The 17,386-nt window shown below is 36.3% G+C and overlaps 1 protein-coding gene across 3 annotated transcripts in view; it reads left to right on the top strand.

Annotated features, from left to right (window-relative positions):
* LOC125678267 (nuclear factor of activated T-cells 5-like) overlaps positions 1-17,386 on the top strand; it is a 51,183-nt gene that overhangs the window by 24,834 nt on the left and 8,963 nt on the right. For all 3 annotated transcript variants that reach the window (XM_056163427.1, XM_048916584.2, XM_048916592.2), the window contains exons 4-12: positions 6,038-6,133; positions 6,378-7,305; positions 8,436-8,715; positions 8,909-9,099; positions 9,224-9,396; positions 9,759-9,958; positions 10,227-10,350; positions 13,803-13,901; positions 16,305-17,134. In XM_056163427.1, coding sequence (XP_056019402.1) covers positions 6,038-6,133; positions 6,378-7,305; positions 8,436-8,715; positions 8,909-9,099; positions 9,224-9,396; positions 9,759-9,958; positions 10,227-10,350; positions 13,803-13,901; positions 16,305-17,134 — 2,921 coding nt within the window. The remainder of the gene's footprint in view (positions 1-6,037; positions 6,134-6,377; positions 7,306-8,435; positions 8,716-8,908; positions 9,100-9,223; positions 9,397-9,758; positions 9,959-10,226; positions 10,351-13,802; positions 13,902-16,304; positions 17,135-17,386) is intronic.

The following is a 17,386-nucleotide window of genomic DNA, read 5'->3' as shown; positions in this document are numbered from 1 at the left end:
CATTCAGCCATGTAAACTTGTACTGCTAAGCAGCCTGAAATCCCGTATGTCTGTCATTCAGCCATGTAAACTCATACTGCTAAGCAGCCTGAAACCCCGTATGTCTGTCATTCAGCCATGTAAACTCATACTGCTAAGCAGCCCGAAACCCCGTATGTCTGTCATTCAGCCATGTAAACTCATACTGCTAAGCAGCCTGAAATCCCGTATGTCTGTCTGACATTCAGCCATGTAAACTCATACTGCTAAGCAGCCTGAAACCCCGTATGTCTGTCATTCAGCCATGTAAACTCATACTGCTAAGCAGCCGGAAACCCCGTTTTCTTTTTTTTTTTTTAAAAAAACCCATTCACATGCACCCATTTACTAATAGGTGTCAATTTTACACGTATCCAAATGTTACTGCTGGCGTGTAAATGTAAATTTTGTGATGCGTTCACATGCACTAGCAAACTGCGTAAATTATTTCCTAACAATTTGTACATGTATTTTGAAGATATAGAATGAAATTGGTATTTCCTTACTATGTAGCTAGTAGCTATAGTTTTTGCCATTTTTCTTCTTATGCTGTTTAAAATAATATTTGAACTTACTGACATAAGGTGTATACTGCTTGCCTATCTAAATACAGGGCATCGTGTAATTTTAAAGAAAAATTATGCAATGTTTTAAGGACAATTTCAACAATTTCCACATGTGTGTAAATCACATGGCTGAAGTTTTTGATTGTTTTTTATGTCCCATCGATAATTTTTCACTCTTATTGAGACATCACAAGCTGTAGGTGAAATACCACAAATTTAGACCTATGCTTAGCGCTCAGGGCCGTAGCAGTGGGGTTCTTTTAAATATCGTGCCAACGCCTGCTGCGACTTGGAACCTCCATTTTACGGTCATATATATCTGAAAGACCAGTGATTCTCACTTCTAAATGCTGTCAGCATTTAGCAAAGGAGCAATCGCGGGGCTCGTACTCACGACATCCTGGTTATGAAGTGAAGTCTCTACCACTGAGCTACCGCAACTGGTCATAATCATACTAGATGATCAAAGCTGCTATGCTTGCATTATGAAATGTGTTGTATATGAAGTTGTCCAGTTGCACAGCTAAGAGCCATTTAAGACTAAATTCCGTGGATCAGTAAGATTGCTCAGGTGAGCTTTGTAGCCAATAGACCTTGTTTTTATTTTAGTTCGTCAGCATTACCAAAACTACTGCGTTGATAGGAAAACCAGATAATTTTGTTTGTTGTTTTTTCTGGGTGTGTTCTGATGATACAGAAGGCCTGCATTATCACTTTTTAGTTCATTGAACGTATTGATTTAAGAGTTCATTGAACATAAGTAATATCGTGTGTTGCTGATTGTTTAATGATTAATGTCGAGGGAATACAGAACACATTACACAGGAAAAATTAGTTCCCCATTCTGATGCAAGATTTATACTCGCGCAACTTCCTACCAAAAATGTGGTAGTTGTACTTTTTAGTAGTAGGAACTACATTTGACCGAGAAACTAAGTGTCTGAATGAGACAGGGTATATATACATTCAGAGCATTTATACTGCCAGAGTCAGTACTAGCAAAAGAGAAAATCGTTCATCCTGCTGCAAAGAATTAGTGATGTCAGGTGAACAACTTGGGAAGGACTAGTGTAATGAAAGGATGACCTACAAATGATGAAGATGACTATTATTATCAGCGTTTATTAAGTTTCTAAAGAAACAAAAGCTTACTGAATGGATTAAATTTGGTTATTATGGGGATAAATTATGTTGATTGTGAAAACAGTATCATTGTTTCGGCTGCTGTAAGGGGAACACACTGGTATGTCTCAACATCAAACTGCAACCATTAGAATTTATGATTTCATTAGGAAAATGGATTCCGCCCGAGCTTCCCACGAAATGTTAATTAAACCTATTGAAGAGCATCATCAAAAAGACCCTTACATACCTTCAACTGGAATAAAATATATTGTGAAAATCAAATCTAACAGATTCCTACATGATATTTCCCCATATTATGTTAGTAGCTAAAATTATTATTCGTTTGTATAGTGATATTGTATTTTGGATTAATTTTCTTAAGAACGGAAAATATAAACTTCTGAATATAAACTAAAACATATTGAAAAATATTCTAAAATATCTTCAATAATCTTCATGATTGTTTCTTGATCATCAAGAGATTTTCAGTCTGACCCCCCCCCCCCTCCTTTTAAAAAAAATAAATATTTTTCAGGGCCTCAAATGAGCAAAGTAGCTTATCTAATTAATGACATTAATAAATCATCAGTGTAGAGCTCCACACTATTATGCACATTTAATTTTAATATGTAAATTTTAAATATTAATATATTATAGTTATAAGGGGTTATCCATATCCATTCTTAATTGTTTATCCGTACAATATATTTATCTTACATCTAGCCATCAATGTCATCAAGCTCTTTTTTTCACCAAAAGGTGTATATATGATATTAGTAGTTTATAAAGAAAGCTGTACTTTTCATTGGTACCTAATATTCACCTGCAATTGACCTCACATAACATTTAAGTTTTGGGAATCTCGGACAGAAACACTGCAGACTTACATGTAGGTCTCCCCATTAATAGCTTAGTATTAGCCTGAGACACAGAGGAATGTTGTGATGCAGCACTAGTTGCAGATTGTGTCGACATAATGGTATGTACCAAAAGTGATTCCATGGAAATGCAGGGCATCAGAGATGAAAATGTTGATATCACAATGCATGATAGCTTTTCATTTCAACTGTCTGTGAATAACTGGGTGATATAAAAAAAATTCTGATTCATATGTTTGTAAGGAGAAACTCAGACTTTCCTGTTCAACATAGAATATTGCTTTTAAGATTTTTGAATTGATAAGTATTATAAATGCAGAGCTTTAACGCCGGCCCTTATATTTTAAAACTAGATGTGACCTATTTACTTGTTTCTATACCCTGTGTGTGATATACAAAATCTAGGTCAGTCGGGTATTATAATGATTATATGTGTTGTAGGATAGGTTCAGGCTGATCGAGTCTTTGTAAATCTTTGGGCACATAACATTATTCAATCGCTTCAGACATGGATGGGTAGTTGCCCATGGCATTGCCTTTTATTCTTCCTTGATATGCATGTAGGCTAGAAGAGGATATATAAACAAGCATTGAGTGCAAATGTACTCTTACAGGGGATGGTACATACTGGTTTCTGAATGAACAGAATTTACGGTAGTATAAAGTGACATAGCAATATGAAGTGGTGTCTGGAACTGTTTCAGGGCAAAAGCCAATTTGGCTCTCATTGCATAATGACAGTACATCTCTTATGTACTAGGAGACGACCTCAATGTAAAGAAGACTCGCATGTTTGAGGAAAGCTTGATATCAGCAATTCAAATCACATTTCTTGGAGCCCCAAAAATGGACCACTTTTGACTTAAGTTCCAACATTTTTAACTGGGAACCTTTTAAATTAATTCAGAATGGTATTGGATTAAGAAAAACACACATAATGGGTTGTCTCTGTCTCCAATCAGTAAACTGCAGGGCCCTGTGGAAAAGTTTTTATAAACTGCAGGGCCCTTTAGAAAGGTTTTTATAAACTGCAGGGCCCTATAGAAAGGTTTTTATAAACTGCAGGGCCCTGTAGAAAGGTTTTTATAAACTGCAGCTAGGGCCCTGTAGAAAGGTTTTTATAAACTGCAGCTAGGGCCCTGTAAAAAGGTTTTTATAAACTGCAGGGCCCTGTGGAAATTCAGGTTTTTATAATCCTTTCACCCAGTGAAAATTTGGAATATGCAAAAAAAATTGAAAGAAGAAAATCAGTTGAAAAAAATGCTCAAATTTTATTTGTTAACACATATTGCATTCAACATGAAAAAATGGTATTACCTGTCTTAGGTAATTCTTAAAACAAGAAACTATGTTCATTTCAGTGGAGTTGTCATAATGATAACCAAGGCTAAGTACTATCACTCTTTTACAGTTGCCATTATTGTATAAGGAAGTGTTATTATCTGACTAAAATGATACAGTAAATTTATTAATAATGTGGTCAGTTTACCTTTGTATTTAAAGGGGTTTTTGTTATCCTGTGACCTAGATTCTATATTGAACTGAGGTTATTGTTGTGTCACTGTGTACTTACACTGTGTCAGGACTTCAGTTCGATCAGGAGTTTGTTTTACAGCCTGCTTGCAATTTAGACTCTGGACTCCCCTGTTTAAGCCAGGTATATGTGGTAAGGCCTGTATTATAACAAAAAAGCCTTGCCAAGTGCTGTGTGTGTATAAATTTTACCCATTTACCATACAACTCTTTTGTCCTGATAGCATAGTATTTAATGCACCCGTGCCACATAAATTTGATCCTTTGAATGGACAATGATTGTATGTGAGAGGATAATGTGGTCACTAACTCAGACACGTGGGTTTTTTCTGGATTCCTTTCTGGTTTCCTTTCACATTAGTGACCCCACTATGCACAAGTATCTGATCCAACAAGAAACTTCAATATAAGTTGTAGAACGTGTTAGTAAAGTAAGTTTATAATCTTTTAAACTCTCTTCAGGATGCAACATTGCTTTGTTTTTTGATACAAGACTAAGCTATCTTAAATTTCATGAGTTCATTTATGTTTGTAAAGTAAGCACATGTGTATACTCACAAAGCAGACGTCTGTTTTTGTGGTTGAGGAGGAGAAAGATCTTCCAGTTTTACACAGAATTGGAGAGAAAATGAAGGATAGATGAAATTTTTTGGACAATCTAATTTAACTTAGCTTCCAGTCAAGTCTTAGAAAAAGTTATGATTTAATCAGATTATTAATTAAGGCAAGCATTATTAACCATATTTAGTCTCTCCGAATCTTCCAGTAAGATTTATTGTTATACTACCTTTCTATATTAAAGGATTTCTAATACTGTTATCAATATATTATAGCTAATTTTAGAATTCATTCTCTTATGCCTGTGTACAATGGAGGCTTGCTACACCTATACAAGTGAAAAGTAGTACATTGTTAACTAGGGATTGATTGATCATATCATTTGGGATTTCATAGTAAAATGATAAAGATCGACTTGTGCAATTCTCCCTATAACTTGATCATTGATTAACAAAGTCTGTGTCAGCTATAGGCACTTAGGAAGCTTCAGAGATGGCTGGTGAACATTAACAAAGTTTTGATATGATAAGAATTCTACTGGTATACATAGTAATGGTGTTAGAACATAAGGGTAAGGAAATCAGTGTGTGGGTGAAGGACGATGACATCTTGTTGATTAGTGGTGTACCGGTAATCATGAAGTAACCCAGTCTCAAAGATATACACAATCATGGTGCATGTTTGAAAAACTGAAGATCTTTGTAAAGCATGATTTATAAGAAAGATGCAGGATTTGTCTGCTTGTACAATGATCAAAATCCAAAGTAGTGGAAGACAATTCTGAAACGGTTAGGCATCAATATCATTGAGACAATATAAAACATCGTATTACCCATTCTGCATGTCTTGTGCACAATCTGCAGTAGCAAGTAACCTGTATTAATAGCGAGCGAAACTCGCATCGCAAAGCGACGCGACGAGCGAAGCTCCAATGATTACACATATCAGGCACATGATTTGCTCTTCATCAGTTGAAAAAAGATGAGTATCGCCCATAATGCTTTCGAAAAAATGTCGCCGTCACTGCGGTATACCTCATTGACAAACCCGTAATTAAAATAATTAGATTGTTTAGAAAGTACCATAAATGTTTTTAAATTCCAGACAAGCTTTCTCATAGCTTCAAACATTTTGTTTTTGCTTGGTTCGAGAGAAGAAGAGAAAAAAAAACAACATTGCAGCTAATATGACGTCACAATTTGTGACATGTTTACATCAAGCGCGTTATATTTCCCGCGTTAAATGAAGAAGCGGATAAAAGTCGTGTTGCAGGATGTTAATGGGCTTCGCTCGTCTCAACGGTCACACCGTACAACATATTAGTAAGAAGTGCTATTGATTTTTTTTTTGTCTTTGCAGGGTTGACTGCCATACAGGTGTCTGGAACCAATGGGATAATTCTCATCAGCCAGCCAATCAACACAAGCCCTACTGCTTCTAGCACACTTACATTTGGTAAATATTTTAAAGAAAAATTATTAAAATTTATAGAAATTGAGCACATGATCCTATAAATTAATTATTGCTAGAATTTTTTTCCATGAGTTATTCTTTAGAAGTATACTTTCGTTGATTTTCTCTGAGAATATGGCCTGCTGGTCCCATAATCCTATGGGCCTGATACATATGAATTCTGCTTCCTCCATGTTCTCAGTGTTACAGCTAATATTCCTTTTTAACTGTTTTGATATTTCAACAGCTTTGCCTGTATCCAATCCTAACGAAGATGTGAAGTTTTCACCAAATGAACTGGACAATATGAACAAGTTAAAGGCCCTCCTCACTGCATCTCCTATCAAGGTTGCCTCTCCAGTGTCCACAGCTGGCAATGCTGGAAACATGTTCAAGATTTCTGGTGATGCACCACCCCCCATCCAAACACTATCCATCAACACTGCTGTCCATCCAACCCTCACACAAGCCTCCAGTCCATGTGCAGTCTCAAGTTTAAGCAGATCTGATGTGTTTCTCAGTAGTTCCAGTAACTGTGGACAAGTAAGAACATCTAGCGACATATTCATGAATGATCATGGCAACAGTAATAGGCCTGTGACAGTACAGATGAACAATGTGGACTCTACTACTAGTGATCAGATGCTGTTTCAACAGGACTCTCACAATTCCCAGTCAATTCTAAATTTCACCTGCATTTCATCGAAGGATGACTCCTCACAGGATAAAACATCTGTGCTGCATAATCTTCTGACCAGTGGAGTAGACTCTTCATTGATGGACAGTCCAAATTCTAACTGTAGCCCGCTGAGTCCAGAACTGGGTGCTCATAGCTCTGTTTCATCTCCTGTATCTTTGTTAGAAACAAACACACAATCGACACTGATAGCAAAATCTGAGCAGTTGAGGATTGAACATGGTGATGATGTGAAAGTGGAAGATTTTGCTTGGGATGTTGTGGATCATGAACCAAACAAATCTCTCAAGACCCACAGGAATTCCAATGCTGGGACTTCACAGGAAGACGCTGAGCCCGAGAGTTTATTTGACGCTGGAAGTGCTGCGTCCTGCACTTCAGAGTTTACCTTCACGAAGTTTGGGGCTGATGTGTCTCCCGTGTTTACATTCAGTGGAGAGAAAGGAAAAGATGAGACCAACAGCACATCTTCAGTGAGGTACGGGAAAGATGTGAAGCTTTTTCACAGCATGTCTGTTTCTTGCATTATAGGAGGAAAACATTTACTTCCATTTAATAGTTGAGGGTGATTAAGTTCAGGAAAATCCCAGTAACACAGTGAGAAAAGAACAAGTAAAACATTTTTCAGAATATTCTTTATAAATGTACTTATATTTGATAAAACCATTTTACAGGGAGTAAATAGACATTGTAAATTAGAGGTGAAGCTTTTTTCTGCATTTGTTCCCAGCACATGGGTACATACAAACATTTTTAGTGGAATGTATTTGGCGGACTTTGAATTCCAAAACTTCAAAATTGATAAGTAGTGTAGTGTTAATCATCTATAAAACATTTCACTACATTTCTCAGAAACAATTGACTTAAAAAAGAACAGTAGAATTTTCCTCCCAAGAAAAAGAAAGATAACTCCTGCATCAAAACATTTACCAAAGACAATGATCTTGCAAAAATACGTATTTGGTTTGACAGATTGGGGTGCAGATTTTGGTTATAAAATTTTTCCAGCATGATACAATTAACCAAACCTCTAGAGTAAGCCAAAATTATCACCTGTCAGACTGTCGGACAACACTTGCTATGCGATATCTACATTGTACATGTATACAGAAATAAATCTTCCAAGTAATTATATTGCATGATTAGAGGTGTGACGATACAGCAATATATCAACTGTAAAGATTGTGAGGCCCATTGATATTGTATCATCCTTCCTGATTCATGGTACAGGATAGGGTTTCTTTCTAGTTTTGAGAATCTGACTAATTTTTAGAATGACCTGTCTGGTGAAATATCAAAACATGGCACATGACAGAAGCATGGTTATACTTGATATTATTTGTGGGTCTTTTTTCCTGATAATTACTTTGATTTGTCATCATTTGATATACTTAATGATATAGTTTTTAAAAGTGATTATGGTGGTTATCAGTCAGCTTTGAAGTATTTCCAAAGAGTTTTAAAAGAACAATTCATTCATAACAACTGTATCATGATTCACCACCATATCATATACACTATGTACCTTGATGCATATTGTATGGTGTGGAAGTCCATGATAAGCCAAGGCATGATATTTATTCAGTTTGACTGACTTGCTTCTTTCAGCATTATCTCCTCCCTAAGACCAGACTTTGATCCAGATGAAATGAATGTTCCTGAAATCACACACATTCAGTTATCTCCCAAAATCGGCACCAATCATGTGACTCGCTCCCGACACAGATTGCGAGATCTCTCTCTGAACCAGCAGTTTCCGTGTCGTGTACCGGGCTATGAAATTCAGATTTTGGACCAGCCAGAGGAGCAACATAGGGCTAGGTACTTAACAGAAGGAAGCCGGGGAGCTGTCAAAAACAAGGCTGGGGATGGCCATGCTAATGTCAAGGTAGGTAACCCTTATTACAAAGAATCTTATGTAGTTCTCACTTGTGTGTAGTGGTCAACCCCGATTTTAGAAGTAAAGTTCTGAAAAACCTACATGTATCTTATTTTACTGGTGGTCTGTCCTTTCGTGATGGTAACAGTATCAGTATTAATGCATGTATCATTACGTAGTGAGTATGTTTTTGGTTTTTCAGCTGATTGGAAATGTGGAATCTGCTGTGCTGTGGGTATTTGTGGGAAATGATTCTGGCCGAGTGAAGCCACACGGCTTCTACCAAGCTTGTAAAGTATGTGGAAAAAATTCTACCCCTTGTCGTGAGCGAGATGTAGAGGGAACAACTGTAATAGAGATGAATATGAAGACTTCAACAGACATGAGTGTGTCGTAAGTATACCCTCGTACATGTACATCAAAGTATGCTCAAATCAGTTTTATTTCAAACTGTTACTTGTTTAAATTCAATCTAAATATGAAGAGCAGTCTTACACCTGAAAGAAATGTTTAACAGGGTAGACAATGTAGGAATTCTGAAGCTTAGGAATGCGGATGTTGAACAAAGAATAGGATTGGCCAAGGCCAAGAAGAAGAGCACGAGGGCACGTTTGATATTCCGAGTGATGTTTCAGAAAGCTGATGGAAATATGCAGACACTGCAGATCTCTTCTAACTCCATACTGTGTAGTAAGTAACGGAGAACCTCAGGAAATATTTAATGACATATGCAATAATAGGTCAAAGTTGAACATGGCTAAATGTATTTCTTACAGTGCATACTGTGGCTTCATTGTGTTTTATTGTCATTGTTGCTCTTGACCACAAAATCAAGTGATCAACAAATTATTGATATCCGTCCATTAAGGAAGAACATGTAGTGAATTTCTATGAAAATACATATCTATGGAAGTTTTTCTCATTGATAATCTGTGGAATTTGATGCTCACAAAAAATAGGCTTAAAGCAATCGGATAAAAATTCTTTGAGGATGCATCATAATTTAGATGAGCTAGACATTGCATTAACTTTCTATTTTGTGTTTGTAACAGCGCAACCTATTGGCCAACCTGAGATTTGTAAGATCAGTTGCCGGGAATCCCCAGTAGAGGGTGGGGGAGAAATCTTCATCATTGGTAAAAACTTTATGAAGGGAACCAAAGTTTACTTCCAGGAGAGAGAGGATGATGATGAAGAAGGTGAAATAATGTGGCAGAAGGAGGCTGACATTGATAAGGATTATTTCCAGCAGGTTTGTCCTAGACCTCATAATGATTATGGCAGTTATTATCTAAGCAGAAAGTTCCACAAAATATCAAATGGCTTGCAAGTTTGCTTTTAATGAAGATTAAAGATTTGGTAGTTATCACATGGATGCATGTTTTTTCTCCTAAAACAAAACTCAAACAAAAAAAACCCCCCAAAACAAAAGGAGAAAAAACCTAGCCCAAAACATGACTTCCCTGTAGGATACAAAATACTGATGCATGTTAATTTTCAAATATATTTTGCTTTTGTAGACTCATTTAGTATGTACCATACCACCATACCATAACTTAGAACTTGTCAAATCCAAGAAAGTTCAGTTGGTTGTCCATTGCACTGGTAAGGCAAGCGATCCTACCCAGTTTACTTACACCCCAGGTAAGAACAGAAGTTTCGAAATTTCACCATCCAACACCTGGTAGAAATGTCAGTCTGAGAACCTCCTTTGGGCAGTGAGGGGTAAAGTAACCTCAAGTATATTCATTTCATGATGATTGTTTTGGTGGTAAAAGATGTAACGTCTTTTTATTGCTAGTAAAAAATGGTGCAATGCCATTATAGTTACTACAGTTATAAAGGTTGAAAATACTACAGTTAAAAACATTTGTCAGATTATAGGGATTTTGTACTCCAGTCTATGGGTTTATGGGCAAGTCAGGATATTAATAATGAAGCACTATGGGTAAATGGTTAATTTGAAATGTTTTCTTGTTGGTATCAACAGTGCTGTCAGCAGTATGGTATGCGTGATTGTGAGAACAAGTCTAGCTATGACTAGAGTTACCTTCCTTGCTTTGCTCTTGCATGTAGTTGAACCTCGAAATGGAAATAAGTCTAAATTGAGGCCAAAACTGACAAAAGTTGAAGCTGCTGACTATAGCGCTGATGCGAACACGAAGGCAAGGTTGTAAATGTAAAATTACTCCTCTATATATTCAGGACCCTCATAGCTCCAAGGAGGTCACATGTTGGCTGGTTCTCACCTCTATGGTTCTTGCTGACCCTTAGCGGCAGAAGACCATGAGTAAACTAGTTCCTAATAAAAGAAATTTGAATGTTTTCACAGGTAAATAAGGGGGTATGATACATGAAAATGTATGTTTTGAAGGGGATGGCCCAGAGAACAGCCTACAGGATTGACAAATTGGAAACCATCCACATTTTCATTGAAAGAAAAACTCAATTTACATTGTACAAAAATGTTCTACTCTCACAGAGTGCAGAGTAAATGGAAATATAACTGAATTGCACATGTTCATTTTCTTGCCGGCAATCTTGTCTGTTATGTATAGAGTATGTGAAAGAGAAGTAATTACTTTGTTGCATTGAAAATGATTTGATAACCTTGTTTCTACAGGACTTATATCAAGCTGCAGATTATTGTCTCTTTATTTGCCATTGGTCATGTTTTATGGTCAGGACTTCTGTTTTAGAATTTCTCTTTGTTTGCCTAAGATTGTTAAATGCAGGGTAAATGCTGGTTTGTATGAAAGTAGATTAACTGAAAATGATGGTGATTTGAGGACTTTTTGAGTTTAAGGTTTTGCAAGAAACACAAAGTTTTGTACTAAAGGTGGTGGATGCATTGTGTGTTCTGTTTGCAATGTGAGGATGGAATTTTGCCAAGAGGTAGAATTGTTCAAAAGTTGTACTTGCATGTGAGAGGTAATCAAGTTCCCGATATTGTAGATGGACTTTTCCGATTCTGGCTTCAAATGAACATGACATGTGCCAGTTGTGGGCAAGATAATGAACAAAAGAAATCAAGGGTTCGGAGTGCTTTGTTTGCCTGAAAACATATAAACTCGTTTCTCGGACTTTTGATGGTAATGATGTGTGGATGGTTTCTGATGTATTTTTTATCATCTTCCATTTTTAGATTGGCATCCGTGTTCAAGCACCATTCTCAACCATGATATTGACATTAATGATATCAAAATTAGTTTTCAGCATTTTCCTGCCAAATTTTCAGACTTCAGCTTGAAATTTAAACATAAAATCATTATTTGACAGAAGACTTTGGGATTTATTTTTAGACATATTAGAAAGAGTTTTGTCAATAAAAATACATTCCTGTGATTCTTAATGGATGAACTTTTAATGAGAGGTAGAAAATTATTAACTTAGAACTCCAATTCTAATAGGGGTGAAAAATGAAAGTGTTGTTTATTTTAGATCTTGCATTTCCAGAAATTCTGATTTGTATGATTTAAGACAAAAACTGACAATAAATTGACATGAAAGGATAAAAATTTGGCAGGATAATTTTGTTTCCAAATGTGTTCTGTACAAGGATGCCTTTCGAGAATAAAAATAGTAACATATGTGTGAATCCAGGATCGGGAAACATGAGGTATTGTAAGGCAATATTTCACTTTTTCATGCATATTTTATGGCTGAAGATGTTTTTTTTTTGTTAAGTTTCTACCATTGTACCATACTTACATGTAATGCAAGTCCAGACGTTGCTGCAGCACATTTTTACTGATGTTTTTTATTCAAAAAATTTATTTTCCTGAAGACTTTTTTTCCTGGGTTCTAATTTTCGTATGCTTCTTTAAAAACTTGATTTTAATCAATTGATATTAACCTTATTTTCTTTCTTTGATTTTTAACTTTGATTAATTTCATATATTGTCATTCAGAGTTTTCAAGTTTTTGAATAGTTGCCAGTTGAATGGGGGGAAAATACATTTTGAAACAAAAATATCCATAATTATGATACTTGCTCTTGAAAAAAAATTGCAGAGATTTTTTTTAAATGATTACAAACATCATGTAGAAATATTCAATAAAATCAATCAGTGATTTGGTCTGATGAAGACTCTGAACACTTCAACACTTCCACAGTCAGAGTGTGATACAGCACAAACTTGTTATGATTATGTGCATAGCTGTTTTACTCAGGAAAAAAAAAGGAAACATGGAAGTATTACTCAAAATCTTCAATTTAAAAAACACAGAGGCCATTTTGTATGCTATGACTTTAGTTCTTGTGGGGGGATTATGCTAACAATGTATAAATGTGATCTTCCCATAGACGTTTTTGTTCGACGGAACTGTGGCTGATTATCAAAGGCTGACCTATATCCTCATTTTGAGGTTGTCCAATCAGAAGCCAGAGGTCAAAGTTTGCCGTGAACAGGTGGTTCTTCCATATAGTTTTCTGTAAATACACAATTATCAAAGTGTTCTGATAATTGTTAAACTTTGGGTATGTTTCTTGCTTTTACTGCTGGTTGATAATGAACCCATATGTAACCTCAATATCTGTCTATATATTTTAATAATTGTATGATGCCATATGGAGTGTAAATGCCTTTCAGATTTGGAGATAAAAAGATGATTGCTGAATGCTCTTTCCTTTTCAGACCCACAGATGCAGATCACAGAAACCTTTCAATTAGCTATATCCAAATTGTCTTGTTATTGCATGGAATATTGACTTGAAATGTAAAGACCTTCAGTATTCCTGATCATACCTATGCATCTCCTTTCCCAAAACAGATGACATGTTCAGTTTTTCGTGTTTGTATATCTCTAAAGAGTGAAGCTTAATATAGAGCAGAGTGTTTGTGATCGGTGTGCCCTAACTTTGTCTGGTATGAAACTTGTCATCCGATGATTAGCCGTCGCTTGTCACAATATTCCACAGGTGTCCTTAATGTACCCACTACATTTAACCAGCTCAGGTCAGACAGTACTTAATGGCTGATACTGCATGAAATGTTTTTGGTGTACTGAAAGACATGGATATAGCTAATGGAAAGCGTGTATTCAGTTTTTTATTAGTCACCAGTAACTAATCTTTTTCTAATGCCTACTTCTAGTTGTACAACCTTCGCCGCTCACTCCTGTGAAACAACATGAAACACCCATGGAAACGGACACCTTCAAAAAGCGCAGAATGTCTTTCACTGTGTCACCAGGTGAGAAATAATTCAACCCCTACCCACCCAGCTTTTACAAGTCTTTTTAAATGTTTTGGAGATTTTTTTTTAGAGCTATTACAAGTCCATTTTGATATTTTGGAGATTTTTTTGGAGCTCTCACAATTCTTATTAAATGTTTTTGAGATTTTTAGCTCTTCTGAGCCGAAGGCTCAAAGAGCTAATCATATGGCCATATGTCTGGCATGCGGTGTGCGTCAACTTTTTGGGAAAAGGGCTATATCTCAAGAACCCCTTTGCCAATTTTTGTCAAATTTGTCACAGGGTATCCTTGGCCCAAGGGCTTTTATTTGTACTAAAACTAGGGTTGTGACCCTTTAACAAGGGGAAATAATTAGAAAAATGCAAACAAAAGTAGTGGTTGCTAAAAAATCTTCTTCTCAAGAACCACTGGGCAAATTATCACCATACTTATGCATAAGGATGAGGATAGGTTGTAGATAAAAAATGGTTCAAGGCATCATCCTGGGGCAAAGGGTGTGGTCTCGGTCACTTCAAAGTTGACCTTAAATTTTGTTTTGTTAAAACTTTGATATTTTGCTTAGTATAAGGACTAGGATCATCAAATTTTGTCAATTGATGCATCTTAAGACCTAATATCATGATGTCTCAAAAGTAGGTCATGGTGACCTACTTTTTGAATTTCGCAGGTAATTATTCTTAAATGGATTTTGATGCATATCTTAGACACTTTTGAGCCTATGATCATCAAAAGTTGTCAGTTGATGGATCATGGGACCTTGAACTGCGTCATGTGAAAAGTATGTCACCATGACCTACTTTCTGAATTTTATGGCTAATCATTTATGAATACATTTTAGGTTGTTATTTCAGATAGAATCATCAAACCTTGTATGTTGATGCGTCTAGAGGCCATGAAACATATTTATAAAAAAAAAAGTAGGCCACAGTGACCTACTTTAATTTTGCAGACATTCAAATTTCACATTTTCAATTTTAGATGCATATTTTGGACACTATGAAAGGTAGGATCATCAAACTTTGTCAGTTGATGCATCTTGAGTCTTCATAGTTTGTTGACCAAAGAGTAGGTCACCGTGACTTACTTTTGGAATTTGATGGCTATATTTTAATATTTTCAGATACTATTTGACTTACAATTATCAAACTTTGTCAGTTGATGCATGTTGAGTCTTCAGAGTGTGTTGACTAAAAAGTAGGTCACCGAGACCTATTTTTGGATTTTGACGGCTATATTTGAATATTTCAGATGTATACTATTTGACTTACAATCATCAAACTTTGTCAGTTGATGGATCTTGAGTCTTCAGACCTACTTTTGGAATTTGACGTTTATATCTGAATATTTCAGATACTATTTGACTTCAATTATCAAACTTTGTCAGTTGATGCATCTTGAGTCTTTGGAGTGTGTCAACCAAAAAGTAGGTTACTGTGGCCTTCTTTTGGAATTTGACAGCTATATTTGAATACTATTTGACTTGTCAGTTGATGCATCTTGAATCTTCAGTGTGTCGATTAGAAGTAGGTCACCGTGACCTACTTTTGGACAGTTACATTTAAATTTTCAGGTACTATTTGACTTAACATCATCAAACATTGTTAATTGATGAATCTTGGTTAGTGAGAATTTTTGCCTGTTCTACAATGTATCAGAAGAGTGATTCTAGGCCCATGGACCTCTTGTTTAACTCACTTGAGCCAAAGTGAGCTAATTTATCCATTGTCTGTCTTTCACATAATCATCTTCTCTAGAACAACTGGGCAAATTTCAATCAGAATTGGTACAGATCATCCTTGGATGAAGGGGATTCAAGTTTGTCCAGATGAAAGGCCCTTCAAAGGGGGAGATGATTAGAAAAAGGCAAAAATAGGGTGGGGTCATTTTGATCTTCAAGGCCATTGGTCCAGAAAAGTTTGAAATTTACATGAAAGCATCCTGACATAGACTAGTGCAGGTTCAAGTTTGTTCAAATCATCACTCCCAGGGGTGGGGTGGGGTCACAATAGGAGGTAAATTTTTTACATGCAGATTTATAGGATAAATATTTTAGAATCTTCCCAGTCACTACAGAACCATGATAAGTCATGTGGATATGCAAGCAAGGTAGTGCAGATTGAAGTTTCATATTCATTGTGACTCCTAAAATATAAGTGGGGTGAGGTCATACAATATGTATGGAAACATCTTTTAAAATCTTTATCTCAACAACAGTATTGGGGGGGGGGGGGGGGGGGGGGAATGTTGGAGCCACGACTGGAGATCATTTATAGATGAAAATATACTGTAAATTAATCGAAAATTTGTAGGAATGTCTGTACCCTGAAAACATTGAAAGTAAAAAGCCCATAAATGTTATGTCTCTCCTGGAAAATATTTCAATGTGATCTGTTTTACAGAGGCTTTGGAACTAAGTAATCAGATACAACAGACACAACAACAAGCAGAAAATGGATCAGGGATGTTCCAGCTACCCCCGGGAACACTCAACATGGACATGAAGATGCAGGTGGATGCAACTCCACCAAATGCCCAGCAGAACATGGATACAAAAGAAAATCTGATTCAGACACAGATAATGCAGCACTCTGGTAGCATGGAGACTCCGCTTTCAATGGGAGATCTTAATCAACAAGTGTTGAATACTCCAGTTACCATGATGAATACTCCTGTAAGCTTAGAGAGTTCCATCTTCCAGCAAAGGGTAATTACAAAACAAGAGACTATGGACAGCCTCCTGCAACAAGGCACCCAAGTAATGCATCAGCAGGCCTCCAATTCCATGATACAAGCTTCAAATCCCATAATGCAACAGGAAAGACCTCTGACGATTCCAGATCATGCTAATGCCAGAACTGGAAATCAACAGCAAGGATTTGGGCTTAACATCAACAACCTTTTATCTCAAGGAAGCATTACTGTTTCTCAAATCGAAATGGATAAGATCCTTAATGCAGGTCCAACCTCAAATGTGAGAATAGGAAATATGAGCACCACTACACCGGAAATGATCCCGAATCACCTGAGCGGAACTGTGGTAACAAACACTCAACCCTCCAGACAGCTGAGTCGCCAAAACAGTAACAATTCCCTGACATCTGTCTGTTCCAATTCATACAATTCACAGACAAACATTTTAGATGTTCCGCACGACTTGGCAAACATTTTACAGGATGCCAAAAAGGATCATCCAGAAAACATCGATAAAATGGCTGAAGCCATTCTAAATGTGAGTGCATCATCTGTATTAATATACATGTAAATGTAAAGTATCAATACACCTAAAAGAAAGAAAAGTTTTTGACACAGTAAAATTTGCAACATCCAATAAGGGCTATTCCAGAAATAAATACATGGGGGGGGTCGGGAGGCACCTTTTGTATGTACCGAGCACCCATAAAAAAAAATAAAAAATTACCCCATGACCCATCAAATTAATAAACTCATTTTACAATGACCCATCTAATAAAAAAAAAAAACT

The sequence above is a fragment of the Ostrea edulis genome, chromosome 1 (assembly GCF_947568905.1).
Source record: "Ostrea edulis chromosome 1, xbOstEdul1.1, whole genome shotgun sequence".
Taxonomy (NCBI): domain Eukaryota; kingdom Metazoa; phylum Mollusca; class Bivalvia; order Ostreida; family Ostreidae; genus Ostrea; species Ostrea edulis.
The sequence above is the reverse complement of the archived record's forward strand: the minus strand, read 5'-3'. Positions and strand labels throughout refer to the sequence as shown.